Here is a 23,799-nt window from a genome sequence, read left to right as displayed (position 1 = left end):
ATAAAAAATTGTTTTATTCCATAAATGAGCTATAATAATGAGAAGGCTAAGTGAAGAATGTGGAATCTCTCTCTCAAGCACAGTGGGGTAGCAGAAGAGGGCAATATCAAATCAGGTAAAATTAACCCACGTATTCTTGTGAAACCTGCTGTAACAGCCTTACCCAGTCCAGTGGCAGCTGAAAGAAGGACAGTCATATGTCCAAGTCAGAAAATTGAATCACAAGACCAAAATTCATGCTGAAGAAATAAGTGAGTGATTTCTTGATTTGAGATATGCAAGGGGTCAGTCCAGAAATCTTAGCTAAAGCAAAGATCATAAACTCAGATTGCTCTATCAGAGAATAGAACTGGAGGACCCAGGAATCTGATCTTTGAGGAGTCTAGCTTTTAGAAGCCCAGAGTTTGATGAAGCCAACACCATTCCTGAAAAGGGTCTCCACATGCATTGAGGCCCAGAATTGTTCTCACTATGTGGACAGGCATACAGCCTTTGGCAGAACAAATGGGTTCATGCTGCCAAAGAGCAGGCAAAGAGGCATGGAGTCCCAGGCATCCACGATAGTGGCAGCATCCCCCTTTCCACTGAGCAGACTCACACTGGTAGTCAGGAGTAATCAATGGGGATTCTCTGAGGAAGGCAGTGAAGAAAAGGCAGGGGGAAATGTTAGGGAAGCACCTTAGAAGATTCAATATGGAAAACTGAGACAAACTTTTTAAAATCCACTTTTCACTTTGCTGGATCAGTGTCAAATTCACAATATTAATATCATTCTCTTGCTCCAGCTATGTGAGAAGCTGCATGGGGAATGTTAGATGGGGAATTCACACACCACTGGCTATCACTTAACTATACTCCTGAACCTGACCTTCTCCCAATGAAAAGTCCTCAGAGACATCTTGCATGTAATAGAAGAGACTAGAGGAAGAACAGCACACCTCACCTGGTGATGGTCATGATTATAACTGCCCTAGAAACAGAGCTGAGTCTCCCAAATACATTTCAAACCTTTTCTCTTGCAACCTATGTTAAAGTGGTTTCTGCATATGCCATCTCTCAGAAGCAGTCTTGTTGCCAGTCAGCTGGAGGTTCTTTTGCATAATTCTGAAATTAAGAATTGGCAAAGTGCATCTCTGCTAACAGTCCTGATGTCACCAAGGAACACCAGATAATGCTGGACACCAACAGCTGACACACCCAGTAACTGATCACTGCCTCTGCCAATTGCCACCATTTGGCACCAGTTTTTGCTGAACATCATAGGTCAACTCGGCTGAGTGCTGGTCTCTGCTACTGAGCTTACTGGCTGCTGGTCTCTAGGGTTCTTCATTGCAAATGACCCTCAGTGTTTATTGCTGTCTTTCTGTTTAACCAACCACTCTGTCCATACTACTCAGGGTAAGATTTACAAGACTCTTAGAGCCCACACTACCTGAGAATTAAATCATGAGCAGGTTGATAGGACCACAAAAGCAACTCTTTATTTTAAGAGGGCCTGTACTACAGCACAGGAGGGTATGTACACTGGAGGTAGCCCCCTAGACTAAACAGAGGAGTGTGTAGGGAGTGATGCTTACATAGCAAGTGTGGGCATGTGATTGGTCCAACTACAGACCTGTGATTGGTGCAGTGCTCCAGGACACCCTCAGCTGTTCAGGCAGAGATCCAGTGAGGGAGGAGGACTAAAACCAGAGAATCTTCTGGAAGGCTGGCTGTGAATGTAGAAGATATTAACAACGGGCCTAGATGCCCCATTCCCTGATTTTAGCCAAGCCAGGGTGCATCCTCCCTTCTTCAAAAAGGCAACAGTATGGTCTAAAATGGCAGGAGCTGGGAGGGGTCACCATGCTGATAGTCAAGCTGCACTCACACTGGAGTAGAGAATAGCTGTTAGATAGCCAAGTAAGACACCAGTAGATAGTTAAATAGGATACCACTAGATAGCTAAGTAGGACACCACTAGGTAGCCAGAGAGGACACCAAAACAAGCTGTCCCAGTCACTGAAGGAGGAAATTAGGGGAAGGGCATGACAGCCCCTAGCCAAGCCATGCCCCCTCCACTCCATGAGGAAAAATGGGAGAGCCAGATGCTTCTCAGTCTAATGATTTGAACTTTTAGTATTCCTTCACAAGGAGGAAGGTAACTGAAAGTTTAGGGTAGTAAAAGATAGAGAGGAAGTAAGGTGGATAGGGAGGAAGTGAGATCCTTTCAGAACTAACAGAGAAAGAAAAATCAACTTTGAGGTAAGAGAAAGATCAGGACAAACTCAGACTGATGGGTGAAGGAAAAGAGCAACCAGCTGGTAATAGAATACAGTCAACTTCAGATAGTAGCAGAAATGCAAGTGCTCATGCAATGCAAGGGGAAGACTGTGTCGCCATTTTCTTCCCACCGCAGTGTGCCCCTTTCAGGGACAGTAGACCCTGCCACAGAAAAGAATGGTTTGGGTTTTGTTGTGTTGGATGAAAAAGAGAAAAGGGTGGTTAGCATTAAACTCCACCCAAGACGGCAGTGACTTCTCCACACCAACAGCGCCACTGGCTGCAGCTGCCTGGGTGCCAACTTCATCCACCTCCACAAAGGCCTTGTGAATGGTTTTGGACAAGTACAGACTGGGACTTGGGGAGATTCCGGTAAGATCGGCCTTGGTTTCATCAAAGATATCAGTAACGCCCATGTCTTGTAGGACAGAATTGAGATCGTAGATGTCTTCTAAGGTGAACTGGGGGAAGGAGACGGCTACTTTTTCTTCTGACATGTTTTCTGAACTGCTCCAGGTCACTATTTTTTCATAGCTTATTTTTCTTTCAAGCTACGAGGGAAAGAAAGTAATATTTTGGTCAGATTAAAAAATCCTTCAGAAAACGTCCCAGTCACTTCAGACTACCTGAGTCCCTTTCAACAGTTAGCTACGTACAACCTTCAAAGTCGTTTGCTACAACTCAAAATACTGACTTCATTTTCAATTATTCCAAGCAAATCTATTTCCTCTCAGGAAGTTACAGGACAATTTGGGTTTCAGTGTGCCTTGGTGTTTGACGGTCTCATGTTCAAATACCAGAAAAGTTCAGTGAGATGAGCTATGGCCAGCCCTAACAATTTGAAGTTAAATTTCATCTTCAGTAGAATAACGATAACACAGTTAGGCTCTTGTAAGGATTCAACAAAATAATGTGTGCAAAGTACTTCAAATAGTGCTGTCACATATTTGGAATAGCGGTTGTTACTGTTATCATAATTACTGTGCAGGTATTTCTTTCACTTTCTTTAAATCTCTGACTTCTTACCTACTAGGACTATCAGTAACTGAGCCACCCCAGCCTTCATTAATTCCTGCCTTATAGTGTCAATATCTCTACTTCTATCAAAACAGAATGGGAGGGGGCTGGGGATTTAGCTCAGTGGCACAGCGCCTGCCTGGCAAGTGCAAGGTCATGAGTTCAATTCCCAGTACCAGAAAAAAAAACAAAAACAAACAAAAAAACAAAATGGGACTGAAGAGTCTTTCACTGCAGTCTGAGTAAGAGGCTAGAAGTCAGCATCTTTAGGTAAAAGGAAAAGCTGTTTAATTCACAGCAATTCTCAAATTACTCAACATCCATATTCCTTGATCTGGAAAAATGATTACAGATGGCTATCAATTTAAAGATAAAAATCATATTCCAATATTTTAACATTTATTCTTTAGTTTTAAACAAATAAATACACATAAAATATAATTTATATTCTTATATAATCATCAATATCTCTAATAGCTGGGAGAGCAACCTTTCACAGGGTTGTAGATGACAGTGTTGTCCTCCACAATCTCTGAGTAAACTTGGGTACAGACATAGACAAGGAGACTGACCTCCTGCAGGCCCTTCACATTATCTGCAGAGAGAGATGGCAGCAGGACGAACATGCTGAGGTTCCCCACGGTGTACCTCATTTCAAGGATCTGTGCCTGCAGCTCCTCGATGAAGCCGATTCTAAACAGGCCTTTCTGATTCATCATCTTCACACTCTTCTGTTCATTCTGCAGTAGACAAGACAGGAGGTGTCAGGCAGCCCTGGAAAGCTTACAAACTCCTACAGCCCTAAGTTTCCTGAGAACAAAGTCAAAAGGATCTGCCCCAGAATTCCCACACACACCAGGAACCCAGCCTAGGAAAGTCCTCTGTCCATGGATCAATTAGCCCTTACTTAGCCAACACTTATGCTTTTATCTTTTCATGTTTTTAACCAGTTCTTCAACTCCTACGACTACTTATTGGCTTTGGTGAGACTTTGTCTCACCAGTCTCAGCCTCATCAGCCAAAGCAAGACTTGCAAATTCTCTGTCTTCAATGCCTGCTACACCCCACCGCCACTGGCTTTAGCCCTGGTCCCTTAGATCTGGACAACCCCTCCACAGCACACATGGGAACCAGATTAAATGTTAATTGTCCCCATATTAATTAACAGCACCTGCTCCATAGGCTCCCTGCAGAAGCAAGGACACCACTCTGGGTACCTTAAACCTCACAATAACTTTCATTAATCTACCGACGAGTACATTCAGAGCCTGAGAGAAAATCTTGTCCCCAGTAATAAAGTTAACCAGCTAACTTTGGCTGGGATCCAATACCTGCTCTTTCCTCCCATTCTAAGTCTTGTGGCTCAGGACATGGATTTGGGGGGAAATGCAGATATGGACCTCAATAACTTTGCCATTTTTGTCCTCAAATCCTAAGTAGAAATGATACCCATTTCATAATGTCATTTTGAGGAACAAATGAAATAATGAAAAAATCCTCAGTGCACTGCCTAGCACCAAAATGCCCTATGTTCTTTAGGTACTGACTTTTTTAATCACAAAAGGTTCTTATTAAAACTGTAAGCTACAGCTTGGAGAAATAAGCCTTAGACTTCTGTCTACACACTACAAACCATTCATTATTAGTGGAAAATATCAATGGAAGACTTAGCAAACCACAGGCTCCAAGATAGTACCTCAGTTAGAAAGAAGGGTGCATCAACTGTATTTTTACAATCAAAATTCTTTTCCCATTTGGACTTGAAGTAGACAGCATTCACCAGCACCAGCACAGTTGCATCACTGATAGTGTCCTTGCTGAACAGTTCCTTGATTTTACCTAAACACAAAGTGCCAGAGAAAGTACCCAAGTGTTCATGTAAAAGGACTTTTCAATGCATTTTAACATCCCCAAGGTTGGAAAGTGCTTCCTTTAAAAATAAACCCAAGAAAATGAAACAACTCTTTGGTGTGAGTGGGGTGGAAGGTGAAGTAATTGTGAGAGTGATGGTGTGGGAAACTCCCTCACTCTGCCCTGGTGGAAGATCCAACTGACGGTACTGGAACTCAGAGATCTCTGACTCTCTACACCACTATGGTTGGAACTTCTTATCAGACTCTTAATATTATGGTTTATCTTTCAAATTATAGACCAACCACCTGACTATAATCTCCTGGAAAAAATAACAATGTTCTGTCTCGAGCTCTTCTGACATGTAAGCAAACATGGATACAATTCTGTGCACCATGACATGAAACCTACTTTGTAAGGACTTTCACATGCTTTCTTTCATTCCGCCCCACGTAAGTCATGATAAGTACACATAGTTACATGTTCTTAATGGAGTAATATACTGTAGGCCATGAGAGTTGATGTCAAACAGCCTAGAAGCAGCAAGGCTGGCTGGATCAGTGCTGGGCTCCCTCTTTCATCTCTTGGCCCAGTTTGGGGCTCTCTCTTTAATAACATAGCATTAAGAATGACTGGAAAGCCCCACACCATTGGGCAATAGTCTATTTCAGGATACACCCTTTTCCACCTCAAAATATCAGATCGCTAGTTACGTGAACACAGGCTGAGGTCTTAAGAAAACCAGATCCTTTTATCTCAAGAAAATCTGTTCTTAATTAAATCCCATAATAATACATTATGCTGACACCATATATACTTAAAATACCTTGGGAGAGATAATGCACAAAGGAGACACTAGATAATTATCATTTAGTCAGGATTTCTTTAGCGAACTACTTTCCTCCTGACCACTGATGGGAACCTTAAAGGAATGGAAATTCTATGGCATGTGGATAAAGGAAGGACAAATAATTTTGGAATATAAAGACTCCCCCTAAAGAAAGACCAGGAGTAAACTGGCCCTAAGTCAGAGTGAGGTGGGTAGGAGACAGCAAGGGGACGCCTCCAAAATTAAGAGAGGAGAAAAGAACATTGTACAAGGTACAAAAGCTGAATGAAAGCAGGTAAACTATGGTTTCCAGCCCGTAGGTCACAACAAATGCCTACAAATGCTTGGGTCCTACTCTTATTCTATGGCAGGAAAAGCAATGTCTCCCTTTCTTTCAGGTACTCCACACTTTTAATTGAAGGTAAACATTTTCTGGCTCACTGGCAATCAAAAATTGTGTCCAGCAACTTAACTTGGCATTAGGCTGCTAACTCTGAGGCCTGGAGGGAAGCATTTATCCCATTTTCCAAACCCATGCATACACTAGAGGAAAGGAGCGCTCTCTACACCAATCTGGAGCGGTAAGGGAGCTCGTTTCTCCTCTTCTTTCCCCAGAACCGCCAACAAGACCACAGACCACTTCCTCCAGGAAACATCGACCCAAGTGGCTTGAATTTTCAGTTTCACTTAGTCTGTGTTTTGTTTTGATGCAAACATCTTTTTTTTGTTAATTTTATTGGTACATTTTAGATATATATGATGATTACATTCATAATAAAGAATTTGTATCTTTGCATAATATATCTTGATTTTTTCTTTTTCCCAATCCACTACCCTATCTTCACCCATCTTCCCCTCTTTATTTACAAAACTTTAGTATCCATTTTTTTCCTTCTATTCTCCTTTTTCTCTATCCTTTCTTTCCTCCTCCCCCCTCCTTTGTTCCCCTTCTCATTTGAGCAATCCTATTTCCCAATATCTACTATACATTTTGGTCCTTATTTACCCTTTCAGTCTCTCATACCAGAGAAACAATGTGATGTTTAAACCTGTGTTTCTGATTTATTTCACTTAATTGCATGTTCTCAAGGTGCATTCATCTACCTAGAAATGCCTCAAATTTATTCTTCTTTATGGGAGAGTAGTACTCCATTGTATTTTTAAAAAAAAAAAAAAAACACATCTTCTTTTATACATTCATTGGCTGATGGGAATTTTAGCTGTTTCCAAATTTGATTGTTACTGTGTTGCTATAAAAATGGGTGCATATATATTGCTGTGGTATGATGCTTTTAATTCTTTCAGGAAGATACCAAGTGCAAATTAGTGTGGAGATTCTTCAAAACACTACAACTAGAGGTTCCATTTGACCCAACTAGTACAAATATCTTAAGAATGAAGAATCTCTTACCCTACCAAGTTAAACACAAACAAGATATAGGTATGTCATGAAGAATAATGTTATTCTAAAGCAGCACAATATGTACGCTTTTTTGGAAGAGCCATATAACTGAATTACATGAAAAAGAGAGGAGAGCAGGGCCCTGCTGCCGATGAATGCTCTGTGGTGGACACAGTGTGTTCCCGCACACAGTGGCCAGGAAATTGTGTTGAATGGACAGGGCTGCCAGTAAAAAGGCGGGAGCACCAGACTATATTTAAATGTGACTTGGAGGAAATGGCCACTTTAGGAAGCCCACGCTCTTACAGGCTGATATCACTTCATTTAGAAACTTTCATTCTGCTGGGAGCTGAGCAGGACTGCAAAAGGGGTTTTATATTAAAACATTATTCTCCATGTTGAACACACATGCTTTTGCTCATTAAACTCCTATGTATAGAGTGAAACATTGGTAAGAATGAAGATTTTATTATTTCCATGTTCTTATGAATAGTTAGAATTATTGAAATCTTAACTTTTCAATAACCCTTTAATTGCAGTGTTAACATTCTGCCAGTACTATGCTCAACTGAAACACACTTTACCTTTATTTATGTTGGCGGCATGGGGGCAATAACAAGAAACAGAAATAGTTCAACATATTAACTATTTGATGGTGTTCAAGAAGAGCTTTGAAAACAGTGCATACATGTGAACATCTGCTCCCAAAAGATTAGCAATCTGAACAGTTGGGATGACTAACTTTCTCTGAAATGGAAAAAAATACTAACTACAATGTGTTTGGTCTTTCTTACCTTGGCATTGACTTTCAACCCAGAAGTTAATCATCTGTCTAGATTTTTCAGTGTTTTTCTGGAAATCAATACTTTCAACCGTCGTGTGGTAGAACTGAATCACACCATCTAAGTACTCCTGTTTGGTGTAAATGGAAAATAGTACAACAAAGTCATATAAAGATGGAAACAGTTAAGAGTGACGCAGACACTAGAAGCCTAGAGAGAAACATACGCCTTGTCACCTAGCATTGCCGAAGCTGGTCTGTCAGCTGCTATCTACCCTTTGTCTTAATTAGCCAGAAATGATTCCATTGTTGTGGTGACAATAGGACACAAATGTTCATTTATAAGGTAGTCTCTAATTGCAGTGGCATAGCCTTCCCCACCAGTTATCTCTTTATTTTAACAATCCACTCCTAGAGACACCACTAGATAAATATCAAGGAACTTGAAGGACTGAGCTCTAAAATTCTTCTACTTTGAAAATTAAACCCATGCTTAATACTTGCAGAGTTGCTGTTTGGGCTGGTGAGGAATGTCATAAGTACACTGAGTGACAGGTGCACAGTAGTATGGATATAATTAATACCACTGACCTGTATATGTAAAATGCTGAAAACTTTGAGTTACATGCATTTTAGCATGCTTTAAATAAATGATGTAATATATGAAACTATTGATTTGTATACTTTTAATGAATACAAATCAATTTGTGTGCAATTTGAATTGCACGATTTAAGAATTTATATCTGTTTTCTTAAAAGCTTCATTCCCATTGCAGGAGAATACACTTATTTTGGTCAAGGTGAGCTGTGCCCCTCCCCTAACCATCCCAGCTCTAAAAGCTGTGACGCTTTTGCCACCAGTCTCCTCCTTCCTGTTTAGAGCTTGGTACCATGACTCCTTCTGGAGAACAACCTGAGGCACCCTTGCTCCAGGTGAAAACTGTTGGCCTCAGAGATAAGACCTGTAGCATTTGACAACCATGCAGTCTCCCACCACACCACTCCTTTTCTGAAAGGAGCAAGTTCCCCGGGGGTGCTGATTGTTTAATAAAACGAGCGAGTAGAGAAGTACTTTGAAGACAGCCCACAGGCAGAGGAGCTACACACTGCATCTTCCAGGCACCTTGCTTGGGAAAGGAATCAGGAGAATCCAATTACCAGCTCTGCTCATTTTCCAAAGGCAGCTAATCACATGACCGTTGGTTTAACCTTTCTATGCCACTTACAATGGACCCTACAGACTTGTGTTGGAAGAAAACACTACAGGAAGCCTGAAGGAGGCAGGTCCCAGACACCTCACCAGTCTGCGGCACTCTGTCTTGTCAAAGACGTGTGCTAGGCAGCATGCAGCCCCCCAGCTACTCGCTTCTTTGTAAGAGGTTTGCCCTGTGGTACCTTCAGTCATCAGCCACACGCAACTCACCTGACGAATTGGAAATTCCTGCTCACCATAAAGCCTGTTGGCCATACTCAGGGTGTCGAAGTCTTTGATCCTGTCTAATCTGGATAGAAGCTTCCCAAAGTAACAGCTAAGCAGTTCACTCTCATTGCTTGAGGATTCAGGCTGATAAAAGAAGAAAGAAAATGGGACGACCTTAACCCCGACTAACAGAAGAGCTAACCACCACTAAATGATGAGTATTTTTACAAAAAAAAAAGGAGAGCTGCTTAGTGACATGTCAGATCTCTGTGGGAGCTGGCATGAAGAGAGGAATGGAGAGTGACAAGTGACCCTGTGGGCAGATTGTAGTTTCCACAGCAGCATCCAGGTCATCCAGGAAAAACACATCTGAGACTCAGAAACACCAGTGCTATCTTAAAAACAGAAGACAGCCAACCATTTCTCCACACTCTGTGTAAACCAAGGTAGGAGTAACATGGAGAATATCTTTCCGCACCTGTCCAGCTCTAAAGGTTGTGTGTATCAGTACAGCTTTCTGCACAAAGGAAAACCACAAGAGGTGCAGGGACTCAGAATTCTTCAGTGACCCGGTCCCTTACTGCCCTGCATCTTCAACTAGGCTCCATTCTTGGGACCCGGGGCCTGTAGAAGCAAGGAAGTAATGAGGTTCTGATCTACATTTATCATGACTAGACACCAGGTCACACTCAAGGAAACAAACTCACAGCCAAGGACATATAAAAAGCACAATCAGAAAGGAAGCGTAGATCATATCAGGTTATCCCTGTTCGCAGCAGCCAGGACCTAACGTTTAGAGATAAGCAACCATTACCAAATACAATGTAATCAGATGAGCAGTTTGTGAAGTTGGGCAAGAGTTTGGGGCCATGGCTTACCTGCACATCCGGAGACCCCGTTGTTTGCTTCTGCCCTGTTGGACAGTCATCAATTGGCACCTCTTTATTGCCTTTTAAACACGGCTCAGGTTCTTTGCTTTCATTCTGCGAAAGTTCATTGAAGTGTAGTACCTGTGTAATAGGAGGATAGTCTTTCAGATAATGTGACCAATAGAAAGTCTGAATAGCATCAGAATCATTTTTGTAATGTGACTATGACCATGATTACATAATCAATAATCATTTAAAGAAATGGATGTTTTTTTTTCCTAGATTGTGAGGTAAAATAGAGAAGTAAATGAATGCTATCCCTCTCACAGTGCCTGCATTTAAAAATGAATATAAACTGGGTGTGGTGGAGCATGCCTGTAATCCCAGCACTCTGGAAATCTGAAGAAGGAGGGTCACAAGTTCCAGTGCAGCCTGGGCAACTTAGCAAAGGAGGGATGTTTGAGTGAACCTTGAAGACCAGCAGGGCTGCAGACAAAGCCACCAAGGCCAGGGTTCAGAAAGCAATACGACTTGCCTGAGCAGGATTAGCATCTGCCTCTGAGCATGCATGCAGGGCTCAGCCCCCAGGGACTCCTGCATGACCACGTACCTCATTGATCTGATGTGCGCTGTTACTTCTAGCCCCCAGGTGGATCATGCCAAAGGCAGCTGAAAGGCTCAGTGGAGAGAAAAAGATATTCTTATGATGGTCATCTTTGCTTATCTTGTGGAAAAAATCAAAGCAAAACTTGTTGTTTCCTACAACAATAGACTCCATTGTAGAACTCAAATGTCTAAAACCAGAAAAGAGGCAGAAAATGATGACTGGAAAAAAAACAGGCAAACAAACTATTCTTAATTTTAATAGCCAAGAGACAATTGTACACAATTATTAACTATGTTATTAAGAATTGGAAGAATACTATCATCATCAGATATACAAACATCGGTGTTAACATTGTATTGGTACAAATGGGGATCGATTTTGGTGTGAATTAGTTTCTTAGAGCTGCCACACAAATTACCACAAAACAGGTGGCTTGAAAACAAGACACACATCCAAAATCAAGGTGTCAGTAGAGCTGATATGTTCTAGAGGCTCTCAGGAAACATCTGTTTTATGTATCTGTCCCTGTTTTGGGTGGTTGCCAACTGTCTTTGACACTTCTTGGCTTATAGATACATCCCTGCCCCCATCTTCACATCCTTCCTCCCTATATCCTCTGTGTGGTGTGTATTTCCAAACTGCTCCCTTCTTTATAAATATCTGTCATTGAACCAGATAGATTTTGTAGGCATCTTTCCTAAACCAATATGATCTCATTTAGCTTTATATCTGCAGTGACCTTATTCACAGTTGCAGAAGTTAAGACTTAAACAGATCTTCTGAGGAGAAAACAGTTCCACTCACTTCATGATGGGACTTGCTTTGCTCAGGTAACATCAAGTCAAAGGCTGTTATTCCCACAATCAAGTTAAGAGCAAAGAAAATATCCTCCCTCCTCTTTCTCCTCCTCCACAGGTTATGCCTAATCCTGAGTCTTTTTCCTACTTTCTCCCCCAAGTGTTCTGTGAGTACAGATATGCCCAACAAGTTGTCATAGGTCATACGACAATGTAACCTGCAGAGTTCAAGGCACTTTAGTCAGTCGTTAATGTCCAAGATTTAATAGATCTTGGAAGATGTTGGAACAATAGGAGTCACTGGGTTGAATGATCTTTGACAGCACGGAACCACAGGTAATGCAGAACCAAAGAAGTGACCTCCCCAAACACTAATTCCTTCTTCCACCCCCAATTTACTCTAGAAGCCCCAAGAAAATATTATGTAGCTCTTACACTGGACCTAGGCCTCTGAGGTGAACTCTCCTTTCTTTTGTCTCTTTTATCATATATATTATGTATTTCCAAGATGAAAATGTAAACTCCTTTATTTGTGTTTTTACTATCAGTTAAGTGGCACACAGTAAGCATGAAATAATGGTCATTGTATTGAATCAAATGGTGTATGTTGGTTTCAACATTTTTCCAATTTATCGTAATCTTGGTAGCCTATAAAATCTAATTCACACCTAACATTTAAAAACTTTTTTAAAAAATTGTGCCTGAAACATGCCAAATATTTTACATAAAATAGGTTTAATCCTATAACTCTGAAAGGTAGATATTATTGCTCCCCTTTCACAAAGATAAAACAATGGTGAAATCACATATCTACTTGCTAAAAATCGTCTGTGTTGTATCAACTATTTCTTCTAACTTAGTATAAGGCTGATCACACTCAGGGTTAGTGCATATTGGTACTATACTTTCCCCTTTTCAGCTGACAGTCTATTTTTACCCTCACAATGTATGCCTAATTTGTGTTTTTCATTTTGTGCTTACTAAGCTAGATTTCAGACATAATTTACATCTGAAAACCAATTAAAAGCCTGAGTTGTATAACTGAGATTGATATTTGGTCAAAAGCTGCAGCATCAAACGGGGAGAAGGCAAGGGCTTTCTGGTTATTTGTTTACTACTGGAGGCAGAAAATATGGGAGGGAAACAGGCATTTGGATGATCCCAAGCAGGCCCTTTAAGCATTCCAGGTTAACTTCACCTCTGTTCCTCTCTGCAGATGCACCCCTAAGCCCCAGGGTGGAAGGGTATATCTTTTGGGCACAATAAATACGTGCAGAACTGAACAATCAGAAGGATCTCACCTACTTTACAAAGGACATGACTGCTCATGTAGGCCAACTCCCTTCTCAACATTAAAAAAACAAACAACAAAAATATCCTGAGGCCTGATAAAGAGACTCGCATACCATCACACATCTGACCAAGAGAGAAGCAGGACTGTCCTCTCTGTGCCCGGCCTGCTCGCTGCTGGAACGTCCTGCTTTTGTACTCATTTCTAATTCTGGCTAAACCTTACAGCAATATAATGATGCAATAAACATAAAAGAATGAACTGAATGAGACACAAGTTCTGCCTTTGAGAAATCCATGGCCTAACAAAGCAGATAAATGTTTAAAACTGGCAGAACTAATCTCTAGTTTTAGAAGTCAGGAGAGTGGCTATCCTTAGGGATGTATGGGGGAACTTTATTTAGCAATAGATAATAGCAGCAGTCCATAATGTCCAGTGTTTGTTGATTCTCGGAGGTGTAAATAACCCATTTATGGTCCATTTCAAATTGCTAAGATGTCACTACGCTAAGAATTGCAAAAAGATGAACAGGACTGCCCTTGTGGACTGGCTTGTGGACACCACAGGAAACGGGCATGGAGGCTGTCCAGGAAGCTGGTCATATTTTCTTTCTTGACCTGGGTGTCAGTTACACATTAAACTTACACTTATTTCTTCTGCACTTGCATATGCTAAATATAAAGTTGTGGTTCTATATATGTATACTATCAAAACTGTAATGAATATTTAAAGTTTTAAAAATTTATTACAGAAAAAGTCACATTGCAATGAATCCACCTCGTGATACTACGCCTCACTTCAAACACACTTATCCAATCATTCTTGATACTTTCTGAAGCAATTCTCCTTCACAAGTGTCTTCTCTGGTGCTGTCATGGTGGCTTCCATATTCTCAAAGGGTGTCAGACATTTACCATTTATGGTTATTTGCACTTTGGGAAGAACCAGAGGTTGCAGGGTGCCAGATCCAGTAAATAAGGTGAATGAGGATGACACATGGCAGCAGGAGTCATGAAAAATGACGTGCAGATCTGCTCCATAAAGTGGCAAGAACAATGGGATGTGCTCAAAGCAAGAAGGAGGATTTTGAGGGAGAGTAAGGGCGATGTGTCTTTTACTGAAATAGTTTCTTTAACAAAACAATTCACCATTTTGATCATGCCCCTATGTGTGTGTACGTGTATAAAGTTTAATTTTAAACTGTATTGAAAATGTTTTACTAAACATGGCAACTAATTTTAAGACATTGTGTTGGCATTAATACAACAAATAAAATACATAGAAGATTGAAAAAGAATATCTCACAATGTGAAAATAACACCTCACAATGAAATATAAGCTCCAGATGTAATTTGCACATGTTCCCCCAAGAATCAAAAAAAAAGTATAGTACTTTTCTTGTACTTTGGAAAACTTCCTCCATACTGCCCAAAGTCACTGTTTGGCTAGAAGTAATTCTAAAAGTAGTTGCTAATGCTGGATGCCTCTTAGTTAAGCTACAACTTGAAAAACTTGTACATGAGTACTTCTGTCAGCATTATTTTCAAATGGATTTGAAATAACCTTTTAAAATAGTTAGGTCTCCCAAATACAATCAGCTCAAAGAAATAGAACTATCCTCACCCGCAGCTACCTAAGAATAACAGTTATGCTATCATCTTATTATGAAGTTGTGTATCATTTTTATTGTTTTTTCTATTCTCTTTTAAAAAATTAATATATGCTGTACCCAGCATTTCACAAATATTGTCTGTCAATCTCAAAAAATCCTGTAAGTTAGAATTTCTCACCCAACCACTAAGAGACAAAGCTGGTGTGCAAATCAATCAACTCAGTCTGATTTCAAAACCACTCTCTTTCCTTCTACATCATGCTGGCCTCTGACCAGATAACCCATGTGCTGAAAAACCATGCCCTGAGTGACCCACCAGTCAGGTCTGTCACGTGACTCTACCCCCAACAGGTGCCTGTCTCATCTATGCCTCCTACTAAGGCCGCAGGTTACGTAAAGCCCTGTAGGGTGCAGCCCACAGAGTCCACCTCAGGACTTCCCCAGACTCCATTTCTGCCATGGGGTATCTCAGGACCCACTTTGTCCTCCTGAGACTCCCATGAATTTTCACTAGAAAATCCTTTCAAATTGCATTGAAATCTGTATAGATGTATCATAGATAAGGATTGAGTTTAAAGATTGCAATCTTGATACTGAGTTTGTGTGGCATGATTTCATTCTTACTGTCTCCAATATCACTTCCTACTAACTATAGCTATCTCTATGGGGAGGAGATAATGGTAGTTTTATTCAGGAAAAAAAGATAACAACACTTTTTTGTTGATACAAATATTGTCATATTTTTGTCTGTGATACTTTTCAAGCTAGTGACTGACAATTAACCACTCATGAATTACAAGAAGAATTTTCATTTTCAAATTATGGCAGAATAACCGTAGTGAGGTACTTTCTCTCAAAATATTGATAAGTTGGTTGCCTTTATTTTCCTGTGAATTCCAAACTTGCAGTTGTGTTGTGTATGTGTACATCATGTTCACTTGTTTATCATGTTCTAAAGGGTTTATCAGTGTTGATACTGTCTTTATATTTGTCTTTTTTGCTGTCTTTACAATTAGATTTGTATATCCAAATTTATAAACTAATATCCTGTTGGTGGGCATTTTCTTAGCTTCCCATTTTTACTATTAGGAATAATTCTAGAATGAACTCCATCATAAACATAGATTTTATTTTCTTTTATATTATTTCAGTAGGTTATTTTCTTCTGGGGGATTTTTCAATCAATATTATGAAGATCTTTAACCTTCATATTATCAATCCAAAATTACAGATAAAACAGATGCATCATAATTCCACTGTCTTCAGATAGAGCCACTGTCATTATTATATTTAAAACATGAAACAACACTGAGATTCCACCTCACCCCGGAAAGAATAGCTATCATCAAGAAATCCACCAATAACAAATGCTGCAGAGGCTGTACGGAGAAAGGAACCCTACTCCACTGCTGGTTGGAGTGTAGATTAGTGAAACCACTGTGGAAATCAATTTGGAGATTTGTCACAAAACTAGGATTGGAAGTCTCACTTAACCCAGCTATTCCCCTTCTGGGTATTTTCCCAGAAGAATAAAAACATCATACCACAGAGATGCATGTGCACCCATGTTTATAGCAGAACAATTTGTTATAGTTAAATCCTAGAAACGACCCAAATGCCCATCTACTGAGGAATGGTTAAAAAAAGATGTGGTATTTTTATACAAAGGAGTATTACTCAGCAATAAAAAAGATAATCTAGAAGCTTTTGTAGATAAATGGAGGCAACTAGAGACCATACTCATAAGTGAAATAAGTCGGACCTACATGTGTAAACATCATATTGTCTCCCTGATGTAGGAACCTGAAAGAATAAGTAAAACTCAAAGTGTACAATAAATGATAGGAAAGGGAAAAGAAATTGCTCAAAGGAAGGAATGACTGGGATGAAGGAAAGAAGAAAGGCTATATATATATAGCCTAACTGATGGCCTTTGAGACTCATATATATATATGGCTGTGATAACCGCACTGCTGAAGTCTGATGGTATATTGAAAGGAACAGTTAATGTTTATAACTTTTTATGTTCTGACCAATTTTGCACTCTTATATCTGGTAATCTGAGCAACTGATTTGAAGACAACAATATGCAATGGAACTACCATGATGAATTCCTGTCATCTTCTCCAGTGAAACTCCATATTATCTCTAGTGTTTTATCTAATAATCATCTTTTATTCTCTTTAATGGTTTGAACAATTTTCCATTCTTACATCTGGCAATCTGAGCAATGTAGTTGAAGATAACAATATGTAACATAACAACCGCTATTAATTCCTATCATTTTGCCTTCAAACCCTGTATCACTTTTAATGTTCTTTCTTTGTTTCATTTATGTTTGTGGTGTTGGTATGTGCTATTGTTCTTTTCTTTCTCATTCACTACTCTTTTTAAAATAAAAAAGGGAAGGTCTGGGGATATAGCTCAGTGGCATAAGCACCTGCCTGCAGTGTGCCGAGTCCTGAGTTTGATTCCCAGTACCAAAAATAAATAAAAACATAAAAAAAAGAAAAAAGGGAAAAAAAAGAAAAAATAATTTAAAACATGAAAAAACATTTTTGTCTTCTGTTGATACTTGCTAAGTCTTGAGCATTTGCCTATGTATTTTTTCTGTCTATAGATTCTCTTTATTGTCTCTTCACGTCCTTTTATCAGTTATCTAATGGAATCATAATGTATTGACTTGTTATTATGATTTATTCAAACTGCATACAATTATGTTTTTGATAAATACCTCAAATTATTTCCCTAACTTCTGTAACCTTCATTTTGTTGTTATTAAAGAATTACATTACTCTTATTTAAAATTGTCAATATTTTTGATGCTCTCTTCTATCTTCAAAAGTTTAAAGGAAAATTATTTTCTGTTTGTATTTTTTTGTGGCATTGGGAATTGAACCCAGGGCTGCTGTGCTTTGGGGTGGTATCCTCAGGCCCCTTTTTATCTTTTTCATTTTGAGGCAGGATCTCTCACTGAGTTACCCAGACAGAACTCAAACATGTGGTCCTCCTACCTCAACCTCAAAAGTAGCTGGGCTTACAAATCTGCACTACCACTGCACCTGTCAAGTATGTTGTTAGTAGGGAAGAAAATTCCTACTATCACTTATGCTGAAATTTTTTTAAAGTTTTTATGTCTCTACCATTTTGCTGTTGCTTGTTTGCTTATCCTGCAGTGCTAGAGATTACACCTACATAAGCCCTTGCTTCTGCTAGCAAGCACTCTCCCACTGAGCTACATGCCAGCACTTTTTGATAGCTTTTTTTGAAATTTTTTTACTTTAAAGAGAATAAGATAAGTTTTGATGACCTTTGAGACTCTAACACATGATCTGTTTTGCTTGTTTCCTTTCTCTCTGACGTTATTACTCGTGTAACACCCTCTCTGACTTTCCTCTGCTTTCCCCACCCAAAGCGCTAGTCACCACACTGTATGTGTAAGCACAATGTAGTTATATTTCTTATTTTCATAGACACTGTAAGGTATTTGGTTTTCATATTTCTGTTTTTACTTCCAAAATAATTCTTTTGCGAGTAGGTTCAATGTCCTTTTCATTTTCGTATCCAATAACTAAAAATACCAAGGCAGCACATAGGAGCATTTGATAAATACTTATGAATTTACTTGCTGTCATCTGCCCCTTTTTCACTGTAGATAATCTAATGTCTGAAATATTAGATGACACTTTTCAGACATTATACATTCTGCAGGCAGCTGTAATTAATGTATGTTACATAGTAGACTTAGTATTTGGTGAATGATTTACTTGATTAGAACTAGTTCACTTATTAAAGTATGGTTTCCTCCATAGCAAAATTAAAAGTTTAGACTAGATAGATATTCTATCAGCCCAAAATATTCTAAGTAAAATTGTTTTTTTTATATACTACAGAAAGAAAAAACTATACTCCAAAAAATATTTTTGCTCTTAATAATTTCTCTAATTTCCACAAAGCCACTGATAACCCAAGAATTAGATTCCAACTTTACACAGACAGGTACTACTTTGCTGAAATAAGTATCTAAAGCAAACTATAGAGAAGTAAATATTAAACAATATCTACAAAACAAAGAAATATTTGCAAAAGATGCAGGCAAAAGTGTTTTCCAATTTATAGCACAAAAGAAGCATCTAAACTCATTCTGTTTAAGGTATAGATATTCTAAATTGCCTGTCCTTTGATATTTCAGAAAAAACTCACTCAAAGATAAAATACAATCTCAAGTCTGTGAAAGTAAAACGAGTTCAACACCCAACTCTTTAAAAAAAAATCAGTCTGATACATCGGACATCTGACCAGGTGTTCAGGAACTCAGGGAAGCAACAGACATCATACACATCTTCTAGTGAGTATTGCCATGTCTGCAGAAAACCCACAGCACTGGAAAAAATTGCTCTCTTTTTAAAGGAATTTAACTTCATAGAAATAGCACATCCTTCAGTCTCAACCGCATCTCCTGGGGATTCCTATTATTTAAAATAATCTTCCAATACAGTGTTTATCATTTAAAAAGTATACTAGGCAATGCAAGCATTTACCTTCTTGCCTTCAGAGTTGCTGCTGACAGCTGGCCAGGTAAGTTTCAATCCACACCCTGTCAGGAATGGAAATATAATCAACATCGCCCCTCCCACAGGGGCACTGTTCCAAGGGCCCTTTTGGAATCCTGGGTAAAATTGTCACTGATTGATTAAAGGGAAAGGAAAAGGATGGCAAGTACTTTTTAAAACAAATTTGCAGTCTTCCTGCTTTCAACTGAATTGTATATTTCACTTAACATGTGTATATGTTTTCTGCATTTACCAATTGTGTCTTTTTATAGAACACTCAACATAATAGTTAACCCACGTATTTCCTCCCCAGTCTCTATTCTAGATAAAAGAGGAGCAGAGATCTGATTTATTTCACATACGTATTGCCCTGGGCAATCTCTTGTATTTGAACTTACGTTATTCTAAATATTTTTAACTTATCACACTGGACTTTAAAATGTGCTTTAATCTCCTTTGAAAGTTTTTTTTTCTTTTTCCTTGCAGCAATGCTAGAGTTGGGGAGGGGATTATCTGATTTTTCTAAATTCTTGTCTGATGATAACATTATCTGAACAGCAACAGGGATATATTAGATATAGGAAAATTCAAAAGAAAAGCTTTTTAAAAGGATATTGTCTTTATGAAGACTATAAGGTATATAGGCAGCTACTGCAGAAATGAAATAAGTAAAAGCTATTTCTGTAAGAAAAGATATAAAGCAATAGAAAGTAGTGGCTAAACATTAAAAGATTTTCCAAAATCTCAGTAATAAGCCAAAAAGAACTCCAATATGCTGTTAATTTTCTTCACTCTACTGTCACTTGAGAGTGATTGTGTATTTGCTCTAAATGCTTCCACAAAATTCTATAAACAGCCTAGTCACTGGTTATGATTTCCAAGAGATTGGTATATTTTATCAGTTAATATCTGATGCCAACTGGTTATTAACTAGTTGATGCAGTTGCTCCTCATCACAGTTTTTTAAAAAGAGTATTATTTATGATTAAAATATGATTTTTTTTTTTTTTTTGCCCAGACCCTTGGATTTGTAATTATCATGTTTGTTATTACTTGCTGTTGGTGTATACATTGCATCGGGCTTCTCGGTACCTGAGCAGCTTTAAAGCTGGTATAATTATCTTTAATCTAAGATTGCATCTGTTTATCTTTTTAAATAAGCCAACAAAGACTTGACAACAGATGACTGTGCCCTACAAGCCTAAAAATTTGGTGTGGTGTAATTGCTCAATCCGTGATGATGCAATTTGCCACTAAATGTAACTAGACATTAAGAAAACTTAATAAATCACTGAACAGGGTATGAGAACTTATTGAGCACTGACTGCAGCATACGCCAAGCAAACTCGGCACTTTTCACGCACGATCTCATCTCAGGGACTGAAGAAAGTCAGTCTCTCTAATTCCAATGATGTCAAGCATCAGAGAACTACACTAGAACCTGAAGGAACTTTGGAGGTCAGCTAGTCTGACTGTTACTCAAGGCAAGCTAAAATAAATTTCTCTTCATCAATAGACCGTAAAATTAGTATCTGTTTCATCAAGTGTAGGGTTAGATAATTCCTTCTAGATATGTTACAATTGATAAGGAATTATGAGCTAATCCAGTAACCTTTTAATTACTAGTCTTTTTATGCCTGGTATTAAAACTTCAGGGATGACAGTATGATTCATCCTTCAAAGTCTTTGCCAACATTTGCTGTAAAACAATGAGATTAAAATTCTCCCACTGTTAAAAACGATATTTTTAAAATATTGTAAGAATCTTTTGCATCTAATTTTTACATCCCAATCCTGAGGAAATAAAATGTGTTTACAGAAAAAGTATTAGCATACTTTCTGTCTAATTAAAACACATCTTTTATCTGAAGCTCATGGTTTACATGACGTTCATAAATTTATTTTCCAAATTTAAAAGCATGATACCATACAAAAGTCAAAGAGAAAAAAATTTCATTATAACCACAAATAACAGCAACCATGAAGACTAAAACACAACAAACTTCCCTCAGAACTCGTGTTTGTCCTGAAGCTATCTCATACTGCCTTTCTCCTAAGAGCCCTCCATTCCTTCAGATTCAAACTAAATCTTCAAAATTGGAAATAATGCCACCTGCCTGCTCCAGTATGGCAGAGACATGGAGATCAGAGACAAGCAGAGCCATGAGAGGGCAGAGGAGACAGGACAGGAAGGGTAGGACGTGAGTACCCGAGGACCGGAACCCGTCTGAATCTTACTAGACCACAACTGTGAGCAAATTCCTCTTCAACTTCAACAGTCTCACCTATTAAACCTAGAAATAATAATATAATTTTCCATGCTCTGTATTGTACAGTTGTTCCTGTCATTAAAATAATTACACAGAATTAGTACTGCGTGAACTTTTACTTCCTAGCCAAGTCTTTATGACATATATTTGCTTCTTTCCAAAACTGTAAATGAGGGCTTCATACTTCAAAAACTGCTGCCCTTAGGCTAAATTCACCCCATTGCCTGTTTTTGTACATTAAATTTTATTGAAAAGAAGCACAACCATTCATTTACTGTCTGTGGCTGCAGAATACTTGTGGGGAAAATAACATGTGGCCTGCAAAGCCAAAAATACTTATTATTAACCCCTTTCCTGAAAAGTTTGCTGATCCCTAATTTAAATGATAGAACATCATAACTATTAAAAGCCTGTAAAGTTGTTATATCCTTAAGTACATATCAATTCCTTGCATAGAACAAATATGTGATATACTGATAAGAAATAGTTTTTTTTAATTAAAAAGATGTTTTGGCTTGGTTTTAACCATGGGCAATTCTAAGCCTCATTAGTGATATAATAAAGTAACAGCTCAGACATTAAAGCACAGACATTAAAGTGCCTACTGTGTGCCAGGTGCCGGATAACCCATGATAAGCATGTCCTTGTCTCTGTGCTCATGATATATAATGCAGTAGGGGTTTACAATCCAGACTGCATCATTTGCATTTAGATATCGTAAACATATTGAGGACCAAATATGTAGCTGGCCCATCCATACCTATTATCTTATTTACTCCTTCCAATAAGTCCAAGAGAGAAATGTTACTATCCCAATACGGCTAATGAGAAAACTAGGACTCAAAAAATCCACTTGCTGTCAGTCTTGATGATAGAAAATAGAACGATCCATAACCTGAGCACCTCCCTTGCTCCTTGATCCCAAGAATAAAGAGGAGCAACACACACAGCTTCAATCCCAGGACAGCTGGCCCCCAAAGGCATCACTCCCACCACAGTGTGTCCGTCTCTCAGCACATACCTGGCTGCCAGTGAAGATGCTCCCCAGCTGAGGGCTGTGCACGGATGGAGTCAACTCAACAGCGCATAAAGGTGGGAAGAGCCACGTACTACAGCCTGTGGAGACTAGTATGGAGAGGTATTGAGCAAGCAATTCCATGACTTTTAAATAATGATCATGAATCAAAATCTTTTCAAGCCATTATGCTGCCTGCTTATTTGCAGAAAGCCACAGATCAGGGGCTAAGACCTTTATTACATAGCTGCTTCAAAGACCTGAGCTTCATATTTCTGTTCTTTTCTCCCCAAACGACTTACAGAGCACTTTGAGCACCATGCTACACCAGGAGTTTGTAATATATAAACAAAATCCACAAAATCCAAGAAGAATGCTTCATAACCTGTCCCAATATGCCTCCACCAATCACTGAAGAGGGACAAAACTGGACAGTTTGGAGCTAAATGTAATTTACACTTTTCAGACACCTGTATTTCCTAACTCATTTTATCAGTGCTTCTGTCCTATTCAGTCATAACTAAAACGCCATAACTGTTCAGAACAATTCCTTACACTTCCTCACTAGCTAACACTTTTACCTCTGGCACCTCAGACAGAACCTGACAAACAAAAATCTCTCCCCTCCTCCCTCTTCTCCCTGGTCTCATCTCCCATCTCTGTCTTTCTCAGGTTTCTTCCCTGTCCTTCTGCCCAGCCCGCCATATTTTCCCAGTTGCTCTCTTTCGGTCCTTCAGTCCCTCCCTCTTTTGTGTCCTTCAGTAAAACTTTCCTGTGGAATTCATTCACCTACAGAATGCAACAGATATTAAAAAATAATAGAACATTGGCTCATGTTCAAAACATGGTTCATGATTGTTAAAGAAGATGATTCAACATTGGAGGACTTTCAAGGCATTAGAGGCCATTCAGACCAATTTTCAGTCCTGCAGGAAAGCTCTGCCATTGTAGTTCCTCCAGTTCTACGAAACCCATCCCAACCCATGGCTAAATGAGGATTGTCACTTGGGGAGTATGTACAGACTGTAGTTATCTCAAGAATTCTGAACATATTCTACTACATGAGGAAATTCTATGTGTCTGTTAGGATCTTAAAGTTGTGAATGCCTAGGGGTTGGGGATTTAGCTCAGCGGCAAAAACGCCTGCCTGGCAAGTGCAAGGTCGTGAGTTCGGTTCCCGGTACCGGAGAAAAACAAAACAAAACAAAAAAAAAAAGTTGTGA

The 23,799-nt window shown here is 39.0% G+C and overlaps 1 protein-coding gene across 1 annotated transcript; it reads right to left on the bottom strand.

Moving 5' to 3' along the window:
• On the bottom strand, positions 1-22,612 carry Serpinb12 (serpin peptidase inhibitor, clade B (ovalbumin), member 12). The gene is made up of 9 exons (XM_005373030.2): positions 22,583-22,612; positions 19,280-19,335; positions 11,042-11,225; positions 10,441-10,572; positions 9,566-9,706; positions 8,156-8,273; positions 4,976-5,118; positions 3,852-4,019; positions 1-2,813 (listed from the first exon to the last, which is right to left on the bottom strand). Exons 3-9 carry the CDS (start codon positions 11,207-11,209, stop codon positions 2,409-2,411), a joined length of 1,275 nt encoding a protein of 424 aa, XP_005373087.1. The 5' UTR covers positions 11,210-11,225; positions 19,280-19,335; positions 22,583-22,612; the 3' UTR covers positions 1-2,408.
• Positions 22,613-23,799: the final 1,187 nt, after the last annotated feature.

This window comes from Chinchilla lanigera, unplaced genomic scaffold (genome assembly GCF_000276665.1).
Source record: "Chinchilla lanigera isolate Chin_1 unplaced genomic scaffold, ChiLan1.0 scaffold00001, whole genome shotgun sequence".
Taxonomy (NCBI): Eukaryota; Metazoa; Chordata; class Mammalia; order Rodentia; family Chinchillidae; genus Chinchilla; species Chinchilla lanigera.
Note: the sequence above shows the minus strand (reverse complement) of the source record. Positions and strands in the feature narration are given on the sequence as shown.

Excerpts from the sequence above, each read along its gene's own strand:
- Serpinb12 (XM_005373030.2), bottom strand. The coding sequence starts at position 11,209 with ATGGAGTCTATTGTTGTAGGAAACAACAAGTTTTGCTTTGATTTTTTC. Across the intron at positions 9,707-10,440 it reads CGGGGTCTCCGGATGTGCAG|CCTGAATCCTCAAGCAATGA; the intron begins GTAAGCCATGGC and ends TTCTTTTATCAG. Across the intron at positions 5,119-8,155 it reads GGTTGAAAGTCAATGCCAAG|GTAAAATCAAGGAACTGTTC; the intron begins GTAAGAAAGACC and ends CTTTGTGTTTAG.